Source organism: Mandrillus leucophaeus, unplaced genomic scaffold (assembly GCF_000951045.1).
Source record: "Mandrillus leucophaeus isolate KB7577 unplaced genomic scaffold, Mleu.le_1.0 Scaffold309, whole genome shotgun sequence".
In the NCBI taxonomy this organism is placed as follows: Eukaryota; Metazoa; Chordata; class Mammalia; order Primates; family Cercopithecidae; genus Mandrillus; species Mandrillus leucophaeus.
In genome coordinates this window covers 3,018,419-3,041,541 of record NW_012103243.1, presented here as the reverse complement: position 1 = coordinate 3,041,541, position 23,123 = coordinate 3,018,419, and the positions used below count along the sequence as shown (strand labels likewise).

Below are 23,123 nucleotides of genomic sequence, written 5' to 3'. Positions count from 1 at the left end.
CTGTAAAATCACTTTGTCATCGCTTTCATATAGAGAAAAGCTGAAATTGTATTTTAGGTAAGGAAACTCAAGAGAGTGGTGTATATATTCAGAAAGAGTGGAGAAGGGTTGGGGAAAAAACCTAGGAGAAATAGAAATGGAAAACAATTATATATATCTTAAAACACAGAGATGCATATGGGTAAACACACATTAACTTCCCTCAATCTAAGATTCTATTAGCACATCCTTTTGATTCACCATTGCTTCTACTCTTAGCCAATATAATAACTGGCATTCGCAATAATGAGTCTGCAGAGCTATAAAATTAGAAAGTGCTTTCTGTATCAGAGAAAGATTAAACTATGCTCAGTAAAGATTTAGTGTTAAATGTATTTTATTGCTTTCCAAGTCTGTGGAAATTTGTTATCTCTAAAGGCAATAGTACATAAAGATCCACAAGCATCCATTACAAAATGCAAAAAAGGTACCATGTGAATACTGGGGTGAGTTTTGATTACACATTTAGTCAACAGGCTCACTACCTAAGTTTTCTATGACCATTACAGTAATTACCATTTTGTTCTCTTACCCAGTATTATAGAACACCAGCTAGGTTACATAATATTATTCCCTCACTTTCAGAAATAATTGGAGAGACTATGATATAAAATTTATATTTATCACAGGTCTGATTATCACCCATAAATATATTTTTATAGAGAAGACTTTAACATGTAAAGTCCATGGCTGGACTTTGTAGTCTCTTAACACATTTTTTAAAAATCCAAAATGTTGGGATTTTTTGGGTTTTTAAAAATTTGGATTTCAACTATCAGATGTAATAAAAGCCTGATTTTTAAGAGATATGGGAGATCATGAAAGAAGATAAACTGTTTTATAACACTGAAACAAACAAAAATCTTGAGACCTGAATAAATATGCCTACACACACAAACATATTATCTTTACAGTCCCTATAAAAACATCAATGGTTGTCATAAACAAATGTAACTGATTAAAGATTATACAGATGAAAAAATATAAGTCAACACTCTTAAGATTTTCATTATTCAATAAGGAATATGCTAATTCTGATATCCCTAAATTATAACATGTATTCCATAATTTTTAGAATTTCTATTTCAGTTCCAAATTAAAGAAAATTTTCAGTTCTTCACACACATAAGAGAAGCTAAAATTCATAAGACTGACAACAATAAATGCTGAGGAAGATACGCAGCAACTGAAAATCACATATGTTGCTGGGAGGGTATAAAATGACACAGCCTCATCAGAAAAAAAAATGTTTGGAAGTTTCTAATAAAGTTAAATGGACACCATAGCACAGCATTTCCACTCCTAGATATTTACTACAAGTGAAAACATATCTCCACAAAAAGAACTGCTTAGGAATGTGTATCACAGCTTTATTTATAATATTAGCTCTAAGCTGAAAACAAATCAAATGTCCATCACTGATGAACAAATAAACAAATTATGAAATATATACCTGTGTGTGTATGTGTGTGTGTGTGTGTGTGTGTTTTCATGTGTGTGTGCACTCAAAGGAATCCTAGTCAAAGATAAAAAGAAATGAACTGTGATAAATGCAATCACATTGCCAGATCTTAAAAACATCCTGGCCAAGTAAAACAAGCTAGATGCAAAAGAATACATACTCTAAAATTCTGTGATGTTGCAGAACAAGGAAAACTAATCATCATCATAGAAATCACAGTGGTTTTTCTGGAGCAAGGAGTGGGGATTGCCTAGAGAGGAACATAGGGAAGCTGGGAGTTTTATGAATTATATGGGTCATATTTGTCAAACCTCATCTAACTGCACAGAAAATATGTCTGGTTGTAAATTGTATCTAAAAGGTAATCTAAACAAAATTTTAAACCATGGGTTAAACATAAGAGAAATGCATTACCAGAAGTTTTCCTTGATTCCTATGCTCTGTACCAGATCATAAATAACTGAATCTAGAATATTCTTTTATCAGTGCCTACTTCCACCTCTCATTTACACGCAATGGACTAGGGAAGTGAGAGGACTTATTGAAGGACTCCCAGAATTACAGGCAAAACCCAATTCAAACTCCAGATTTCCATCTCTTAGGCCAGCTCTTTTCTTACTAAGGCCTGCGGTGAAAAATATTTCACTGACTTGAATGATAAAATGTTTTTCATATTCTGTTTTTAAAAACTTATAAAATCCTTGCAACTGTAAACATAATATAAATGCATTCATGTGTATATTTTGGAAGAAAAGAAAGCTAACCTGCCTTCATTCGCCATTTTCTTTCCTCAAAATATGTCCAATAATAAAATGGCTTTAGGAAATCTGCAATGTGTGGGTAGTCATAATGTGTAGTGTAAGTCAGTCAAGATAGGCTTAAACATTTTCTTTGTTTGGTTTGGTTTGGCTTTTGTAATAAGGAAGTAGATGCTATAGAATATAGAATAAAGAAAAATGTAGAATTTAGGAAGTAGAAATAAGAAAAAGAGGATAGTCATTTGATTGTTTAAAAATATGGTTAAGCTAAAAGTATATATACACAAAGTAGAATGTATTAGGGAGAAAAATACCACATATAAAACCTGAGTAGGTAAAATGATACATTTCAAAAGAAATATATAATTTCTAAGAGGCTACCAGGTAAGAAAACTTGCATAGCAACTGGAATAAATTGAAAAATTATTTCATCACCAATCTGCCAAATGCTTCTGATGTAGTAACACCTAAGTAACACTTTCCTTAGCAGGAAAGGAAATAAATCATAGGGCTCATTTCTTGCCTTTAACTTTCACACACACAAAGGTATAGCATTTAGTATTAAGGAGAAACAACATAATTATGCAGCTAATTCATGTTTTCCTGAAAAGGGGTTTCTGTAGAATAATAAAACTGCGTGTATCCCTGAAGACAAATCTGGCCAAGTTCACCATCCATCCCTTTCAATGGCTCCACACATGCTACAGGATACCAGGTCTCTTAATCCGAGTGTCCAGACCCGGCCTTCCCTGAGCTGACCTGGCCTTTCCCTTCAACCTCAGCCTTGTATCTTAAACCATCATGCATCGTGTAACAACATGTCAGTCAACAACAGGTCACAAATACGACACTGGTCCTGTAAAATTATAATGGAGCTGAAAAATTCCTGTCACCTAGTGACGTCATAGTGCAATGTATTACTCACATGTTTTTGATGATGCTGGTGTAAACAAACACATTGCACTGCCAGTCATATAAAAGTATAGCACATTCAATTATGTACAACATGTTGTACTGATAATGATAATAGATGAGTACATTACTGGTTTATGTATTTAGTATACTTTTTAATCATTATTTTAGAGTGTACTCCTTCTACTTACTAAAAAAAAAAAAAAAAAACAAAGTTACTTGTAAAACAGCCTCAGGCAGGTCCTTCAGGAGGTATTTCAGGAGAAGGCATTGTTGTCATAAGAGATGACAGCTTCATGCATGCTACTGCCCTGAAGACCTTCCAGTGGGACTTGATGTGGAGGTGGAAAGCAGTAATATGGATACTCCTGACCCTGGGTAGGCCTAGGCAAGTGAGTGTGTGTGTCTATATTTTAACAAAAGAGTTTAACAAGTAAAAAAAAATCTAAAAAACAGAAAAAACCTTATAGAGTAAGAATATAAAGAAAAAAATGTACAGCTGTACAGCATGTTTGTGTTCAAAGCTAAGTATTATGATGAAAAGAGACAAAAAGTTGTTTAACATTTTAGCAGTTTATATAAAGTTAAAAAGTTACAGTAAGCTATGGCTAATTTATTATTGAACAAAGGAAATTTTAAAATAAATGTACTTTCACTAAGTGTAGAGTCTTTATAAAGTCTACAGTAGGATACAGTAATGTCCCAGGCCTTCACATTCACTCACCATTTACTCACTGACTCACCCAGGGCAATTTCCAGCCCTGTAAGTTCCAGTCATGCTCAGTGTCTTCTACAAGTATACCATTTTTTATCCTTTATACTATATTTTTACTGTACCTTATGTTTAGATATGTTTAGATACATAAATACTTACTATTATGTAACAATTGCCTACATTATTCAGCACAGAAACATGTTGTACACATTTGTAGCCTCTAGGTTATATGACATAGCCTAGGTGTGTAGTGGGCTATATGATCTAGGTTGGTGTAAATACACTTTAGGATGTTCACGTAAGGAAATTGCCTAACAAAAAATTTCCCAGAACATATCCTCGTTGATAAGTAACACATGGCTGTATACATGCAATGCTTAACACTTTGTAAGTCCCCATGCTAATCAGCTTTTCACACTGCTTTTCTTTCTCTCTGGAATTCAACTTTCTTACCCTTGGTTCCACTTTCTGCATAATTTCCATTCATCAGTAAAAGTACAATTGGGTTATTATTTCCTCAGCAAGTCTTTCCTGACACTCTTTCCTTTAGGCTCATAATACTATGAACCTATTTCTATAATTACAGTTAACATCTTTTTGTGTGTGTGTAACTAAAAAAAAAACTAGAGATGGCATCTTGCGACGTTGGCCAGGTTGGTCTTGAACTCTTGGCCTCAAGCAATCCCCTTGCCTTGGCCTCCCAAAGTGCTAGGATTAGAGGCATGAGTCACCACACCCAACTTTAACATCCTTTTTAATGCGCAGTTGTCCCTCAGTATCCTTGTGGGATTCATTCCAGGACCTCCTCTCAGATACCAAAGTCTACAGATGCTCAAGTCCCATATATAAATTGATGTAGTATTTGCATATAACCTGTGGACATCTTCCCATATACTTTAAATCATCTCTGGATTATTTGTAATAGCATATATAATATAAATGCTATGTAAATAGTCATTATATTGTATTGTTTAGGGAATAATGACAATAAAAAAAAGTCTGTACATGTTCAGTATAGATAAAATCATCCTTTTTTTCTGAAATTTTTTATCTGCAGTTGGTCAAATCCACAGATGCAGAACCCACAGACATGGAGAAATGACTGTACATACTTACATTTCCATCCTTCCACTATGAATTAATTGTTTTACATTTCTATTTAACCCTGTTCCTGGGTTGTTGAGTAAATGAACAAACCATGAATTCACACACAAAAAAAGTTGTGGACTTTAAATGTTGGATCACACATTTCCTAAATAAAAGTGTTGTTTATACAATCTCAAGAATCTGTGAAATAAAACATTAAACATAGAAAAACTATTTTATGGAAGATAAAACAAAACAAAACCCAAAAACCTACTGTGTGAAGTAGTATTATGATTATAAGATTTTTAATTGGAAGGCCTGGTTTTGAGTTCACCAGCATTGTCATTTGCTAAAGGTAAACTCTGACATGGTATCTACAAGTCTTGGTTGCTAAAGCTGTTAAATGGAAGGTATATCTCATTGTGAATTTTAACAAGATTAAATAAAAATTGTTTGCATTGAATCAGAAGGATATCAGTGAGCAAGGAAGAAAAATGCCATTTTAGGGTGAAGGAGGATGACCCCAAAAGTGAGAAAGTAGGGAATAGTCTCAGAGAGTGTAGAAGGGGGCGGTTCTGAAGTATACTGTAGGGGATATGGAATCAGAACTGGGTTCAGAAGCCCACTGGGGCCAGATTGCAGAAGGTTTGAAATATCACACTACCTAGATTAGATGTCACTTTGTAGGTAATGGGAAGCTACTGAAGGTAACTAAGGAGAAAAGAGAAATCAGTCAATTTGTGTTTCTTTTTTCTTTTTCTTTTCTTTTCTTTCTTTTTTTTTTTTCATTGTTTTTTCTTTTTTTTCTTTTGACATATAGTCTCACTCTGTCACCCAGGCTGGAGTGCAGTGGCATGATCAGACCTTGCAGAAGCCTCTTGACCTTCTGGGCTCAAGTGATCCTCCCACCTCAGCCCCGAGTAGCAGGGATTACAGGTGCGTGCCACCACACCTGGCTAATTTTTTTTTTTTTTTTAAAATACAGACAGAATTTCGCCATATTGCCCAGGCTGGTCTTGAACTCCTGGACTCAAGCAACCCACCCGCTTCGGTCTCCCAAAGTGTTGGGATTACAGGCGTGAGCCGCTGCACCTGGCCCAATTTTTGTTTCTGTTAAACACTGTTTTGGCTCCAGCATTGTCCGTATATTCACTCATTCATTCCTATCATGTTTTAAGCCTATAACTTAGTAAACAAAACAGACCACATCTTTGAACTCAGTGTTTACAGCCCAACTATGAAGTTATTATATTATCTTCATTTATGAATGAAAAGAAAGGAGACGAATATTATGGGAATCAACAGAGGAGGTTTTTGTACTCCTAGTGTTCTACAAATAATATATAATAATTAGTCAAGCTACAATTTCTTTGACAAAGTATAATTTTTAATATATAATATGAAAACAAATGAATGCTTTGTCATAGAACTGATCATTTTCTTTAACTGTGGTAGTGATTACAAAAATCTCACGTGTGATAAAATTATATAGAACTAAACACACACACACACACAAATGAATATGAGTAAAACTGGTGCTATCTGAAAAGTCCACAAACTAAACACACACACACACACATACACACACAAATGAATATGAGCAAAATCGGTGCGATCTGAAAAGTCCACAAACTGCAATTACCTGGTTGTAATATTATACCACAGTGATGCAAATAGTTACAACTGAAGGAAACTGGGTAAACAGGATTCTCCGTATGATTTCATACAACTTCATGTGAGTCTATAATTATCTCAAAATAAAAAGTTTTTTAAATTAACATTTTCCTTGAGGGCTAGACTATAAATCATATTTGACTTTGTATCCCCAGTACTTCATGTTATGCCGAGTTCATGTCAGCTTCTTAATAAATGTGTCACTTAAGAGATGTTTGTTGAATAAGTAAATGGATGAATTACAAAGCATCACATCAAGTAAACACATCATTTCTGTTTACTAATGCTATGAACCTGATCTCATGAGTTTCTATGTCTGAAATATATGTTTATGACATTAATTTAAATAATAGAGTCATGAGTATCTGATTCTAGATACCATGAAGTCAAGATCATGAAGGTTTCACCAGTGTGAAAAGGTGGTTAGCATGGGACTTACAAAGCGTTAAACATTGCATGTATACAGTCATGTGTTATTTATCAACAAGGATCTGTTCTGGGAAATTTATTGCTAGGCAATTTCCTTATGAGAACATCCTAGAGTGTATTTACACCAACCTAGATCATTGAAGATGCTGGCATAGATGCTTGGATGGTTCTCTCTTCCGCCACCACATCTCACAGTGTATGGTGAATTCTCAAAATAATGTTCTTAAGAAATACTGATATAATTTTATATGTCCCAAAAAGATATACAGAAAGTTTGTTCTTTTTCTTTTCTCTGCTAGCAGCGGAAAATATTACAACCCTACTGGTTCTCAAGACAACATTGTAAGATGAGTGTTATCTCCATTTTACAGATGAGGAAAGAAGGCTGTGGTAGAACCAGAACCAAACTTGGATTTTCTGTTGAAATCCTTCACTCTGCACTACAAAATGCTGTACCACAGAGATTTAATATCAATATTTTATAACAGCCAATTTAATATGTCAACTGTAGACATAGTTATATTTAACACTTTAATCTTCTAAAGATTTTTTTGTTCATTAATTTTCTTAAACAATTGTATACTCAGTAAGTGCCATGATGTACCTGTCTTGACTATTTGACCCCAAAATAACAAAACTGTGACCAAATTAAAATAAAAACAAAAAATGTAACTTAGTCCTTCTTAAATGCCCAATAACAAAGAATAATAGTGTTGAAAAGTCAAAATTACAGAGCAACTTAAAAAATACTAAGATTATTTATATCATAGTTACTCCTTAATTGGTACAGAAATAAAGTCTTCTAATAAGGAGAAGCTGACTTATTTCACACCATAGAATTCTGGAGCTAGATATTAGGTAGAACTTCCTGACCATATATTTGCTGTCATTAATTAACTGTATCAAAATGTATAATTAATATAAATTAATTAACTCACTGTGCCTCAGTCATCTGTTAAATAAAATGGGATACTAATACCTATCTTATCTAATGTACAGGAATGTTGAGACTCACAAGATAAAATAGGTATCAAATCTTTTGAAAAGCTTAAAGCATTATGCAAAATTAAAGTACTACTACAAATTTGTAGAACAAATTATCTCTCTCTCTCTTTTTTTTTTTTTTTTTAAAGACAGAGTCTCGCTCTGTTACCCAGGCCAGAGTGCAGCGGCATGATCCTAGCTCACCGCAACGTACACCTCCCGGGTTCAAGCGATTCTCGTGCCTCAGCCTCCCCAGTAGCTGGGACTACAGGCAAGTACCACCACATCTGGCTAATTTTTGTATTTTTAGTAGAAATAGGGTTTCTCCATGTTGGCCAGGCTGATCTCCAACTCCTGAACTCAAGTGATCCACCCGCCTTGGCCTCCCAAAGTGCTGGGACTACAGGCGTGAGCCACTGCACCCAGCCCAAAATATCATTTCTAATTTTTGGAATATTCAAGTATTAAAATCTACATCTGATTTTGTAATATAAATCCAAACTTACCTTGAATACTCACAAAAAGTTATTCAGTTTTTGAGATTTGTTGTGATTTGTGTTTGTTTAAGCACTTTAGTAATGCAATCTGAGTTTTACAATCTTTCATCAATTTACACAATGTTATACCAAATGATTTCCTTAATTCTCAGTACCTGAGATTAAGAGGTTATGCTAGGTGTTTACAGCACAGCTTTAATTTAGTCAATTCACAGATCTTTTGTGAGTATCTTCGAAGCGCAAGGCATGGTGCTAGCTGTGATAATGAGGTCTTTTTCCAAAAGAAAACGTGGTGAATTTCAGGGAAGGTCAAAATAGCCATGCTAAGAATTAAGGTTGTGTGGAAGTTATGCAAGAAACTAATGAGGTTAGAGCCCTCCATCAGATTCCATGTGGATAACAATTTAACACAGGTCGGGGGAAAATGTGGAGGCAACTTCTAAAACTGCTTAGCTACATTCAACCATATTAGCCACTAATCACAAGGAAAATAAGACAAGATAGTGTGAAACCTATCTGTCACTACTTCTGGAAATAAAAATGACTCCTGTGAAAAAAGGCATAGTCTCAACCAAGAGCCATGGAAACTTCTCTGTGGAGTCACTTTAACAACCCACAGTATTAAGAGTTCTCAGCCTCAGTAGTTGCTGGCCACACCCTAGAGGTTTAAGCCCCTGTCCCCTCCGTTTGCCCCTAAGATGTGGACAGGTCATCTGTCGAGTTTCCAGAAGGGAACTACATATGGCGGGGATATTGATTGTTCTTATCCAAAGCTCAGTAGGAATTATTGAAGGAAAACAGGGAAAGGAAAAATTACTACAATCCATCTCATGAAACACTTGGCCAACGTTACACATTAGCTAACTAGTTAGATGTGTAAGATTGCAAGTTTCCGCCGGGAGCGGTGGCTCACGCCTGTAATCCCAGCACTTTGGGAGGCCGAGGCGGGTGGATCACGAGGTCAGGAGATGGACACTATCCTGGCTAACACAGTGAAACCCTGTCTCTACTAAAAATTAAAAAAAAAAAAAAAAAAAAAAAAATAGCCAGGCGTGGTAGGGGAACCTGTAGTCCCAGCTACTCGGGAGGCTGAGACAGGAGAATGGCGTGAACCCCGGAGGCGGAGCTTGCAGTGAGCCGAGATCTCACAACTGCACTCCAGCCTGGGCGACTGGGCAACACTCAGTCTCAAAAACAAACAAAAAAATAATTGAAAGTTTCCTCGTGGAGCACATATGTCCCTGTGCAAACTCTACTCATAACTATGCCTCTTTTTTTTAATGGGAAAATCACAAAATAAACAATAAGTGATGGTCAGTATAGAGGCATTAACCTTACAGATTTAAAAAAACAATATGATGGTGGATAGTAAGAAATAAACTTAGGGGGTGTCAGAGAAATAAATGGAAATGAAGTAAGGAGTTTGGTTTCATCACTTCAGAAGCCCCAGTTGAAGAGATGCCTCTCTCCAATGTCTAAGGAACCAAAGCATCTGTGACTCAGGGAACTGAGTTCAGGAAAAACAATCTCTTGAAAAACGGCAACTTCTATCCTAGCCTAGACCCACATGTACATATTTCTCCCCACTCTCCAAATTTTGGCTGATGGATTAGCCAGTTCAGGTAATAATGCTGACTGATGTTGTGAACTTTATTCATTCATCTATCTTTCTATCCCTGGAATCTCACGAGGCTGAGGGCTGCGTGCCAAGGCCATCGCCAGCACGTACATAAGGTCATCTGCTTATTTACCTGCATTGCTGTATCAAATATGCTGTCACATTTAAACTACAGAACTACTAAAATATCTGCCACAAGAAAACAAATAATGATAGCCAAATGATGGTGTGTGATTGGTTGACTGTACTGAGTACAGGGGGTTGTTACCTAGTAGTTTTATTAAATATGAAAGCAAAAGATTTATATTATGGGTGATAAGGGCAAGAATGCTGTAAAAGTGAGAAAATATGGCAACAGTGTGCTGTACATCACCAATGGGATAATTCTTTATCTAAAAAGTTGGCATTCTTAGACTTCCAACATGCAGTGCATGAAATTCATATATTCAAAGGAGACATCATAATAACCTGCCGGCTGGTGGTGATGGATATGTTTTTAATCCAAATGACCACAATCTTCAGTCTACCTGTCATGGAGGGCCAGAAAAAAATGGAATTTTCCTTTCATAACTCTTGATGTTGAAAGAGGAAAATCCTGGAAGAATGATAAGTGGCTCATTCCAATGGACAAATGGACAAGGAACTGAGAGAATGGGTGTGAATAAAAGTCATTGTTCCTTAACTAATGCCATTTTCACTTGTTACACTGGAAAAAAAAAAGTGGAGCGAGGGATGATTTCTGCCCCCTTCATGTCTAAAATGCAGTTCAAACTGCAACAAAAGCTGGAAAACCTTCACCACCATGTGAGGTAATTTACAAATTACCTCTTGCTGAAAAAGTCAGGGAGAGGCTGCTATAATATTAGTCTATTAACTAAAACCTACTGTACAAACACAGCAAGAAGAGTGACGCTGTAGAGCTTTATTGACTAGAAAGCCTCGCCTATGGATTTCCTCCTTTGAGGTTTAAAGGAATTCCTATTTCTCATTTACAGTCTATCAGAAAAGGTATATGACCTGCATTTTTAAATGTATATAAATCCACTCAGTCAATCAGCCTGGGCTGAAATTTAATGGATGTATCAGTCATCGTCGGTCCGGGGAGAGAGAACGAAGCACCAACATCTACTACCTCATCTCTGCTGCCTCTATTATACTCACCGCCCCCCGAACCTTTTCTTTAACCTCACTAGCTTAGATACCTCGCTTAACTATTAAGTGAGGAGTCTTGCAAAGTTGTTGTTTTTAAAGAGAGAAGTCTGAGTAAAAATGAGCTGATGGAAATATAGGAAGACTGGCTATTTTCGCTTTTTAAAAACTTCATTTTCCCACCTGTGTCATGGCAATATTATCACACATTCAGCAAATATACAGTAGCAAGATGTTTCCATGACAAATTAATTACTTTCTAAGCATTTTATCAGATAAATAAAAAATCACCACAGGACGATAAAATCAGCTCGTTCAGTTGATTTAACCTGTCCTTCAAGAAACTCACCTGAAATAGATTAAGGACCACCTCTCAGGCACACACATACACAAACACTCACACTTACACACTCATTTGCTCACTCTTAAACATAAAAGCTGGACTCTCATACTACTGGTAACAAGGCTTGTAAAGGCCTCCTAACATCAGAGCCAGATAGTACTGTTTACTGGATTAGTATGAAAGATGGTATTCCCATACATCTCAAAAGATAGAAGAAACTGAAGATGAGAACCTCTTCAAATATCTTTAATCTCAGTGTAATCTGCTAGAGTCTATACTTTCTCCCTTAGTACCTTAGTAGGTGACTTTTAGTTTATTTTGACATTTCCTTTAATATCAGAAAATATTACGTTTTCATAGTCCTATTCTTACCCTAACACTCTAGGCAGAGAAGAAACCAGTGAGTGGCTAGGTTTCTGTCTTTACTTTGCTTTCCCCTTTGCTAATTTCAGAAAGTGAATCCAGCAATTATAAGTAGTGTGAGGCTGATAAGGAGTCACACATGCAAGAGAAATAGGTTCAATTCAAGCTTCCCTGACTAATCCTTATTATGACTCATTTCGACTTCAGAATTTGTCGGTTGAGGTAAGAAGCTAATTTGGCTTTGAGAAGTAAAATCTCAGTTTTTTACTTTCCTTCTAGTGCTATTAACAACCCCATTATCAAGAGCAAGTTTGTGGAGTTTGGGGGGGGGCATGAAATATTTATTGAGTACCTGTTCTTGCCAAGCATTTTTTGCATGCTATTTTATGAGATCGCTAGACTTAACATCCTTTAAGCAGTAGCATAAATTTCTCTGGCTTTCCAACTCATAGTCTGCACCATACTATCTTGCTTCCCAAAATAAAGTGCATTATTTTTAAAACCTGCACCCAATATCATCCTTACTCTATGACCCTGAGATTAACAGTCTGACATTCTGTGAGATCCTGTCAGGAAACAGTAGCAGAAAGGACCTGATAGATTTCTCTTAACTGCTTCATTCCTTTATGCACAGATGCTGCTCCTTCTGTTTGCACTCATCAGCAGACCTGTATCCTCTCTTGCCATGGGTTCTCTCCTGCAAATACAACTAGGTTTTAATCTATATGTTTTAAGAAAACAAAGGAATCTGGCATTATGCCTGGACCAGCTGTGACATCCCAAAACAAAAGATCACCAGGTCATGCTGTCTTCAGTGCTTACGTAAATATCACCCTATTTATTAGCCTTGCTTTTGGGAAACCCCAAATGGTAACCTTACCTCCTGACTTATGAATCCATAAAAATGCCCATGATTTATTATTGCATCCCCCTTCTTCCCTATGAATGGGATAATGAAGTTCTTTATGAGAGGCTATTAAGAAGCAGCATGGATGCTACTATTTGCTACTTATCCCATATAATTAATAACACCATAACTGCTATTAGAGAGCAGTATTTAAAGTAGCCAGACTACCATAAATATGGCTGATTTGACTAAACTGTCAATGGCAAATTTCAGGAAGAACCACTAAAAGGAGATTTACTTTTGAAATAAATATTACAAAAAGGCTTTTATTCACATTTATTTTATTTATGTTTTGGTTCTAATGAAATCACTAGACTCACCAATTTACTAGATAATTATAAAGTCTGAATTCTTAAAAGCAAGTAGTTATCGCTAATTAATATTTTTCTGGGTGTCTCCTTGACAAATTATAATATCTCCCTTTTAAAATTTCTTACATATAGTTAGGCCATAGTTTTCTTTAAAAGGTGACATTCGTGCCTTTAAAAACACCTTGGATGAAAATGCTGATCAAATAAAAATAAAACTAACACCCAGATTATAGATTCTCCAGTCTTATGAGAGAGGGTTAAGAAAGAAATCTGTAAAAGGCTAAAAAGAGATGTTCGTAGCCAGTAGGCTGTGCTGATACATGTTCATTTACTAAGTTTCAGTTCCCATTTCATGAAAATAAACACACTCTAGACTTCCCCCGATGAAACAAATATATTTTCATGTGATCGTAGGATAAAGGAAGTTATTAGATATTCCAGGCAAGCCGAGTCGGGTGGCTCACGCCTGTAATCCCAGCACTTTGGGAGGCCGAGACAGGTGGATCACTTGAGGTCAGGAGCTCGAGACCAGCCTGGCCAACATGGCAAAACCCTGTCTTTACTAAAAATTAAAAAAAAAATTAAAATTAAAATAAAAAAAAACTAGCCGTGCATGGTGGCGCATGCCTGTAATCCCCACTACTCAGGAGACTGAAGCAGCAGAATCGCTTGAACCCAGGAAGTGGAGGTTGCAGTGAGCCGAGATCACACCACTGCATTCCAGCCTGGGAAACAGAGCAAGACTCTGCCTCAAAAAAAAAAAAAAAAAAAAAAAAGATATTCCAGGCAAAGTTGACCCAAGCACATGAGTTGGTGAAATCATGTACATGTGAATTATTCTAGTCTTGTCCATATTAGATCAGAGAAGTTCTAATACCCTAACATCAGAATAAAAAAGGAAAGAAAAGAGTGCTCAGGAGGATTATTGCCAGTATGCCTTAAATTAAAAAAAATAATAATAAATGAGCACTGTGAGTTGTGGTGAATACAAACCAATCAAAGCAATGAGAAAACAGCTTACCTATTCTTGTACAGATGCAGTGAAAAGATTTTTTAAACGTTTAATTACTTTGTTTATCTAAGGAGCCTCAAGATATCTATAGATGTTCCCTGAAGTTGTCAAATAAATACTGAGCCAACTGCTGTTCTTGCAGTTAACCAACCACTAACGTGCAGGGATGTTCAAGATTTTGGCTTCCCTGGGTCACATAGGAAGAATTGTCTTGGGCCACATATGAAATACACTAATACTATGATAACTGATGAGCTTTAAAAAAAATCACAAGAAAAATCTCATAATGTTTTAAGAAAGTTTACGCGTTTGTGTTGGGTCGCACTCAAAGTCGTCCTGGGCCATATGTTGGAAAAGCTTGATAAAGGTTACCTTTAATTAAGTTTTGTCTCTGTCAACTTTGTCCTTCTTTGCCTGTCTAGAGTAGCAAACAGTGTTCCAGTGACTCTGTGAGAAATAGCTTGCTTTTCAGGAAAAGATAATTTAAGAATAAGTGAAAGTCTTTGTTACTAATTCTGTATATATGTAATTTATTTTATTTATTTATTTTTGCTTTTTGTTTTAACTGCAAGGAAAAAATAGACAATGGCTTTTTTTAATGGCATGTTTTCAAAGCTGGATAGATGTGTGTGTGTGTGTGTGTGCGTGCAGGAGTGGGATTGTTGGTGAATGTGGGGGTGGGAAGAGAGACAGCTGGGATGTTAAAGGGGGAAGTATAGGGCCAGAAAAGAATGGGTGAGTGGGAGATAAACTTCAGTCTTGCCTAACTCACCTGAATTTTATTGACGGACCTTAAATTTTACAGAGTTGCTTAATGTAAGGAAAATATTTCGTTTTATTTGCTGCTGGAAAATGGTTTTAAATGCAGATAAAAAGGAATCAATCACCTCAAAGACTTTTTGGGAAAAAACTGGGTATAAATAAATTTTCTTAAAGTAAAAAGTATTGAAAAAATATAAAAAGGATTACTGGTTACCTTTTGAGTTAGCAGTGTGATTCATTTTCATGTACGTTCTGTTCCCCATATAGACATTGCTTATTTAAATGAAGGCTAGCACTTCACTGACTCAAAAAAAGCAGATCTTTTAAATTTACTTTGGAACTGAATTGAGTCAAGTGGGATGCTGTTAACTAACCCTAAACATCTAGTAAATTTGGCCGTGTGCGGTGGCTCACGCTTGTAATCCCAACACTTTGGAAGGCCGAGGCGCGTGGATCACCTGAGGTCAGGAGTTCAAGACCAACTTGGCCAATATAGTGAAACCGAATCTCCACTAAAAATACAAAAATATTAGCTGAGCATGGTGGCGGGCACCTATAATCCCAGTTAGCTAGGAGACTGAGGCAGGAGAATCGTTTGAACCCAGGAGGCAGAGATTGCAGTGAGCCGAGATTGTGCCATTGCACTCCAGCCTGGGCAACAAGAGCAAACCTCTGTCTCTCTCCAAAATGAAAGAAGAAGAAGAAGAAGAGGAAGAAGAAGAAGAAGAAGAAGAAGAAGAAGAAGAAGAAGAGGAAGAAGAAGAAGAAGAAGAAGAAGAGGAAGAAGAAGAAGAAGAAGAAGAAGAAGAAGAAGAAGAAGAAGAAGAAGAAGAAGAAGAAGAAGAAAAGATCTAGTAAATTCTAAAGTGCAAAACATCACATGCCTTTCTGTACATATAGAGCCAGAGGAAATATTAAAAAACAAATTCTCTTTTCATGACTTTATCATAGGTACTCAGTTAACAAATAAGATAAAATAAGATAAAATTACTAGATATAATATATAATATTATCCATATGTATGTGTCTGTGTTAATCTATAACGTAAAAATGGGAGGAGTAGATTTTTTTTAAATCATAATTTAAATAAAACCCCCTACCTACAGCCCCAAATGATACTATGTTCTGAATGATTCTGAGGAAGAAAAACAGGAAAATTTGTTTCAAGTCTGGAAGCTACCAATTCCATTCACAGTTCTAAACTTTGATTTACAATTTATAATCATGTTCATACAAATTAGCTCGTCCTAGACCACAATGACACTACAAGTTTGTAAACTTATCTTGTTAGATACAAAATGATATCAGTAAGTCTTTAAAAAACAGTATGTTTAAACTTTCCTAATTGCAACAGTGTCTATTTCCATATAAATGACTTGTTTGACTGTAGTTTACAATTGTTTTAAGTATTTCTTTTTTGGGCTAATCAAGTAGGTACCTGTCCATGTGGTTTATTGAGGCACAAAACATACAGTTATATAGAGATTTACATGTTTGAAGACTTTCATTTAATAGTTAGTATATATTAATGTATATGCAAAATCCAAAACAATGCTTTGTACATGGTAGCTAACTAAAATATTCTGAATGGCCACATAAATGAGCATAATTGACATATAAATTATTTTATAATTTTCTATATCTAGTAAGGAAAAAAAGGACACAATCTGTGTAAATTATTCACTAAAAAATCAAATGTGTTATCCTCATTTTAAAACATCTGTTTCCAAAAGGACACACTGTTGTTTTATTTTGCTAAATCAAAATCCAAAAATACTACTTTTCATCAGTTACACTTACGTTGAAAATCCCAAAGATTCCCTACCTAGAATTGCCCATATTTGAAGTGCAAAACAGGCTGAGCACTATCTAAATCTAGATAAAACTCATTGGTTTGTAATCTGCACAATGATCTATACATCTAAATCTATATGCAAATCGAATGCTTTCATGCATTAAAGCATTCCAAAGCACCAGGACCAAGGGAGCAGCAGGTTCTTTCAGATCCTTCCCCTGTTACTCTTCTTCTTTCCTTCTATTTATTTATACTAGCTACCTAAATAATTCACACTGCCTGCTTTTCAGCCCGAATGTTCCTCAGAAGAGGCCTACAATGAGCTATTGCAGTCACCAGATGGACTCATGAATGCAGCAGGTGGGGCAGATGGCAAGGCGCCCTGTCTGATGCTGCCTGCCTGGGCATGGACTGCCTTTTCCTTCCAGGTACATTATCATCATCCTAACACTGAGCGGTGTGTAGTTTGGGGGTGGGGTGGAAGTGGGACACTGGCAAATCCTTTACATGCAATACTAGAGAAATCATAAATTACCAGCTGCCCTCTTCCTCCTCGTCCCCCACCCCCAGCAACCCCTGATGTTTCATGTTGTTGCTTTGTTAGTGAGTTTGTCTTTTTTAAGACTATGGTGAAGGTTTCCGAAGCATTCTGGCACTATACGTGAAGAATGCATCCATTTTAAACATTTCACCTCAGGTTTAAAAAGTGAAGAGAATTCAAAGGGAGTGATATGGGAAAACTCAGAAACGTTATGGTGGGCGGGGGGGGTGGATAAAGCATGTTCACAAATATTTTGCAAAAATTAACCCGCAAACGAAGCAAAAACATAGGTGAGGTGACTCAGCTCATGTCTGCAGTGCTTACATAAAGGTCCTTTTCATATATGGAGTGGAAAAGATAAAAACCATATGTTTACAGCCTTTCGATGTTGCAGAAAATGCTGGCTGTGCCCATGTTGCAATAGTTCTTTGTCTCATATTTCTGGTGTCATTTCTAAAACTGTGGCATTTCCCTTCCAAAGTTTGTAATCCAATGATACTACAACACACACACACACAAAAATACATTGCATATCACTTGCAATTGGAAACTTACAACAACATGATGCCAAGCTATCCTGAGACAAGCGCTCAGTAACATGTAGTATAAATTTTAATTGGGCATAAACGCTTGACAAAAACTCTCTCGAGATATTTCTGGCATATTCCGATTGGCAGTGGTGCCATGATACCATGATTTTAATCCTTCTATAAACTTAACTGATGCCAATATAAATCTTATTACCTAACTTCCCTGATCATCTAATTATAAACATCTAAAAATGTGAAAGACAATAATTTTAATGACCTGAAGCAAACCAATCTGTATCTTCAAAAATAAATAAATACAACTCCTAAATAAAATGCATTCACTGAAGAGATGCTGCAAACAGAGAACTGCTTTGAGTTCAATCTTTGAGTCCTCAGGTAAATTGAAATCCCAGGCTTTTGGGAACTACCAGGCAGTGTTGTAGGAATGCTGGACAAAGACAATAGCTGTGAGATTATCTCAAGATTAAGGGCAAGGTTTTCTTATAAAAACTACTTTTCAATAGTCATTTACTTTGACTGGAATGATTTTACTAATTCAAACCTTTCCCTCAAAGTCAAAAAACATAAACATTCTAGAGTTCAAACAAATCCTTCTTACCTTCTCTGCTACCTGGGAAATACATTGTCTTACATGATGTTTTAAAGCATTTTTTTTTCCCTTTTCTTTAATCAGTCTAAAAAATCATATACAAGTAATGTTGAGCATTTTAAGACTTAATGGCAACTTTGGTGATCAAGTCTTCACAAAGTAAAATAATCAGGCCCACCTTCTAGCTGAAGGAGCACAAGCCAGATCAGACTTGACTGCTCCAAGACCCCAATCATATTCTCGCCACATTCAGGATCTAAATGCACAATTCCTAATTACATTCATGATGTGAATTTCACATCAGTTCTAAAAAGCCAAAACCAGAAAGTTAGGGTGAAAGTTTCAGTTTGCTGAAGTTTTATGTAAAATTACTGCTACTTAAAGTCCTGATTTTATTTTATGAAGACTGACCCCTGTTTACATTGGAGACTTAGGCACGAAAAATCCCATTTTTAAATGTTTTACAGGCATTCACATGTTTTTATAATTTATTTCAGGATCTTAGTGCTTAAGTCAGTGTCTCCATATAGCCAAATACTTTTGAATGATCAAGAAAATGCAGTTTAATGCACTAAACTGATAACTTCAATGATTTTAAAAACTGCAAAAGAACACATATAATCTTTTTTGATGCACTGTGAGACTGTAAGCAATTAATTTGACATCAGAGTTTGGTTATATGGAATACACTTTAAAATTCATTTTAAACTGATATTTTCTGATTTTATTAACTATCATTAAGCTATGTACCCACAACCTAATTACTGTACATAATGGAGGATACTTAAAAATACTAAACAAAAGAGAATAAACATTTCTTAAGAAAAAAATACACTGGAAGGCAAGTGGTGTTAAATTACCTTTTTAAGATAGTGACTGTGGAATGGAAACATATTTTTTAGAATTTATGTAGTTCATAATGATTTGAATATTCTTGGTATATTCAACGTGTGTTAAGACAGTCATAATTAAATTGGTAGGCAATATTACTTCCAAAATAAAATTAGTAGCAAAGTCTCAGGAAAAAAAAAAGCCATTTTAAAAATAAGAATAAGTGTAAATAAAGAATGAGGAAATGAGTATATAATTATAATTTAAGCCTGGAATATAAAAGACAATGAAAGTAATATGTATTACCAAGATGCTACTGAAAGAGAATTATAAACAAAATTTTAATTTTTTACTTTTCAATAGTATTCTTTTAGTAAAGTTTACATTATATTCTCAAATAGATCCACCTTATATAAATGTCTATATCTGAACACATTTTTGGAGTGTTAGAAATCAGTGTAATTACACTGGTCATTGGAGAAATGAAAATCAAAACCAAAATGAGACCACCCCACGCCAGATAGAATGGCGAACATTAAAAAGTCAGGAAACAACAGATGCTGGAGAGGATGTGGAGAAGTAGGAACACTTTTACACTGTTGATGGGAGTGTAAATTAGTTCAACCACTGTGGAAGACAGTGTGGTGATTCCTCAAGGATCTAGAACCAGAAATACCATTTGACCTAGCAATCCCATTACTGGGTATATACTCAAAGGATTATAAATCATTCTGCCATAAAGACACATGCACACATATGTTTATTGCAGCCCTGTTCACAATAGCAAACACTTGGAAGCAACCCAAATGCCCATCAGTGATAGACTGGATAAAGAAAATGTGGCACATATACACCACGGAATGCTATGCAGTCATAAAAAAAAGGATGAGTTCACGTCCTTTGCAGGGACATGGATGAAGCTGGAAACCATCATTCTCAGCAAACTAATACAGGAACAGGAAACCAAACATCACATGCTCTCAACTCACAAGTGGGAGTTGAACAATGAGAACACATGGACACAGGGAGGGAAACATCACACACTGGGGCCTGTAGGGGAGTTGGGGGCTAAGGGAGGGATAGCATTAGGAGAAATACCTAATGTAGATGACATGTTGATGGGTGCAGCAAACCACCATGGCTCCTGTATAACTATGTAACAAGCCTGCATGTTCTGCACATGTATCCCAGAACTTAAAGTATAATAAAAAAGAAAAAAGAAACCTGTAATGACGATACATATATATACAAAAAGCTTACATTTGCATGTGTTCAAAGAAGAGTTATGTGTGTGTGCATGTGTGTACAGATATATATGTGTGTGTGTGTGTGTGTGTATATATATATCTATATATATATATAGATATATATATACACACACACAATTTCTCTAATTAATTAAATTGTTATTTTCTTATTTCAGACCTCTTCCTGGATATGGCCAAGCCTGGAAGTTTCAAAATACATGTTATTCTGAACCTAATAAAGAAAACATATCCAACCTTTAACCTAATATATACTAGAATTAGTTTAATTTAAAAAGAGAAACATACTTTTAAATGTCCCTTTCTCTTTGCCAAACAAAATCTTCACGAACTGACTCAAATGCCATGATTCAACACAATGATCCATTTTCTGAATTCATGCGACCCCCTTTATTAACTATGATTCTTTTTTTGCCAGCTTTTTTTCCCTATGTAAGTAGTGCTGATTTAAAAAAAAAAAAAAATGGAGGTAGTATGTATACTCTCTAATGAAATTACTGATTGTACTTATTTGTGGTTTGCCGACCTGGGTGAAAATACAAATCAAGTCACATAATTAAATACACAAAAATAACCTTAGAATAAACCAAACAATAAATTTTTTTTTTAGAGCTGGAAAATACAACACATCAAACGACAATCAACTTTTAATTTGTAAATAAGGACAGTATCTTTGCAATATTAATCTGAAATCCTGGTTCAGGATTTACCTAATTTTTGTTTTATTTTGCTTTTCTCTTCTGAGAGTCTTAGAAGAATTTTCTGCATGTGTTTTGAGTTTATAGTTTTAAAAAAAGAGAAAATGAGTGTATGCTCCCTCGCATGCCTTCTCTGCACCTAAACAGAGCCATTTACATAGCCCATTGAACACTGTTTAGTAAACAAGGCGGGTACAAGTCCAGAGTGGCTTCTATCTTCCAGTCCTGCCGTCTTTTTTAAAAACAAGGCAGGGGTTCTGTTTTTAGTACACACTTCGGTTCAGTGTTAATCCTGTTTTATGTTGTTCACACCTGCTGCTGACTAGCAGCCTGCTGATGGGCTGGGGCTCATGCTGCTTGGAGAAATCCCACTAAAACTAACGAAGAAGCTGGACAAAAGCTACTGTACAGAGCTGGAAACAAAGCCTGCCCAGGGTCCAGAAGACAAGAGAAGCAAAGCCCACAAAATCTTTCCTGTCATTTGCAAATAAGGCTCCAATATCCCAAGTTTGCCATTAAACAAAAAAAAGGCAACCAATTGCTTTTTTTGAAAAGTCTGACTGCCATTGGGTTATTTATATTCCTGAGCTTTTTATGTCTTTCGGTAAAACTGATGCAAATACAGTTTTAAAAAATGCTGTTGTAATCAGGTGTACATGTGAGTCACTACTTTGAGTCCTTAACAAAAGAATCTGTACTTAAACATAATCATTCATTTAAAATACTCTATGGTTAACCTTTCTACTCATAGAATTTTGCATCCAAAGTGAACAGAGAATAAATATATTCTGCCATCAGTGTCCACGGTGTGGCCAGGACAGTGACTCGTGTACTAAGACTGCTCTCCTCCCACCACCCCCACCCCGCTGCACTGCATGCGCCTAATAGCAAACATCAAAAGGAATGATTTCTTTTTTGATCTTAGTACCAGCGATAAATCAAATTCAGTGCCACAGACAGGGGGGAAATGCACTACTAAGGAAAACTCCAAGGCTGACAGTGGGACCAGGGAGAGGCATTCGCTCAATCAAGTTTCAGTAAACGATGCCCACCCTTCTCGTTGAAACAAGATGTAAGCTGTCGTGCATTTACCCAGAATGAGAAAAACGTGCTGAGTCCTGACGTGACCCTAAGTTAAGAAGCACTTTGTACTGACATTTCCAGCAGTGGCATCAGAGCCCCTCCCTCCTACCTATCGACTGACCGAGCCAATTTCCTTCCTATCTGGGAGCCAGGTTCTGCCCGCAGGTGGGCCAAGAAAGCTCCTATTGGCCAGTGCAGGACAGTTCCAATAGGAGCTGCACATCTGGGGGATCAAATGGTGGCTCTGGGGTCATTTTATTACATCTCCTGAAGCACCTTTCCTGACTGCAATAGCCAATAAAGCATCCTGGGCTCCATTGCCAACTCAGGAAGTTCTGTAGCTGCCCGCTCCACAGTGGCGCACAGATTTCATGGGGCACAGTTTTAATGCTTCCCTAGGGGAAGCACAAAAAGCACTAACTAGCATATTAAGGTTCTCTTAACGAATGAATGTGAGGATGAAATATTTGAGGTGTTGGTATCTTTTCCCCAATTTGTTTTGAAACTATTTACCCTTAGCAATGTGCTCTTTCTAGGGGGTTACTACTGTTTTCTAATAGGAGGTTTCTCTGGCGTTTGTGACATGGTCTTCCTCAGCAGATGCAAATTTTACATGGATTCTCAAAAGCAGCAAAGCAAGCACAGAAGACATAGCAGATAAATGCACACTTTTTCAGCGTGTACAATACTTTGTACTTGGCAGCTATTTAATGATGCTAGAGGAAAAAAAGTTGCTAAAAATGATATTA

The 23,123-nt window shown here is 36.1% G+C and overlaps 1 protein-coding gene across 15 annotated transcripts in view; it reads right to left on the bottom strand.

Moving 5' to 3' along the window:
* The window catches only part of ESRRG (estrogen-related receptor gamma), a 683,317-nt gene that overhangs the window by 193,168 nt on the left and 467,026 nt on the right, over positions 1-23,123 (bottom strand). The window contains exon 2 of one of the 15 annotated variants that reach the window (XM_011987380.1): positions 18,676-18,803. The exons of the other annotated variants lie outside the window; for them this stretch is intronic. Coding sequence (XP_011842770.1) covers positions 18,676-18,746 — 71 coding nt within the window. The 5' untranslated portion in view covers positions 18,747-18,803. The remainder of the gene's footprint in view (positions 1-18,675; positions 18,804-23,123) is intronic. 15 annotated transcript variants of the gene reach the window in all.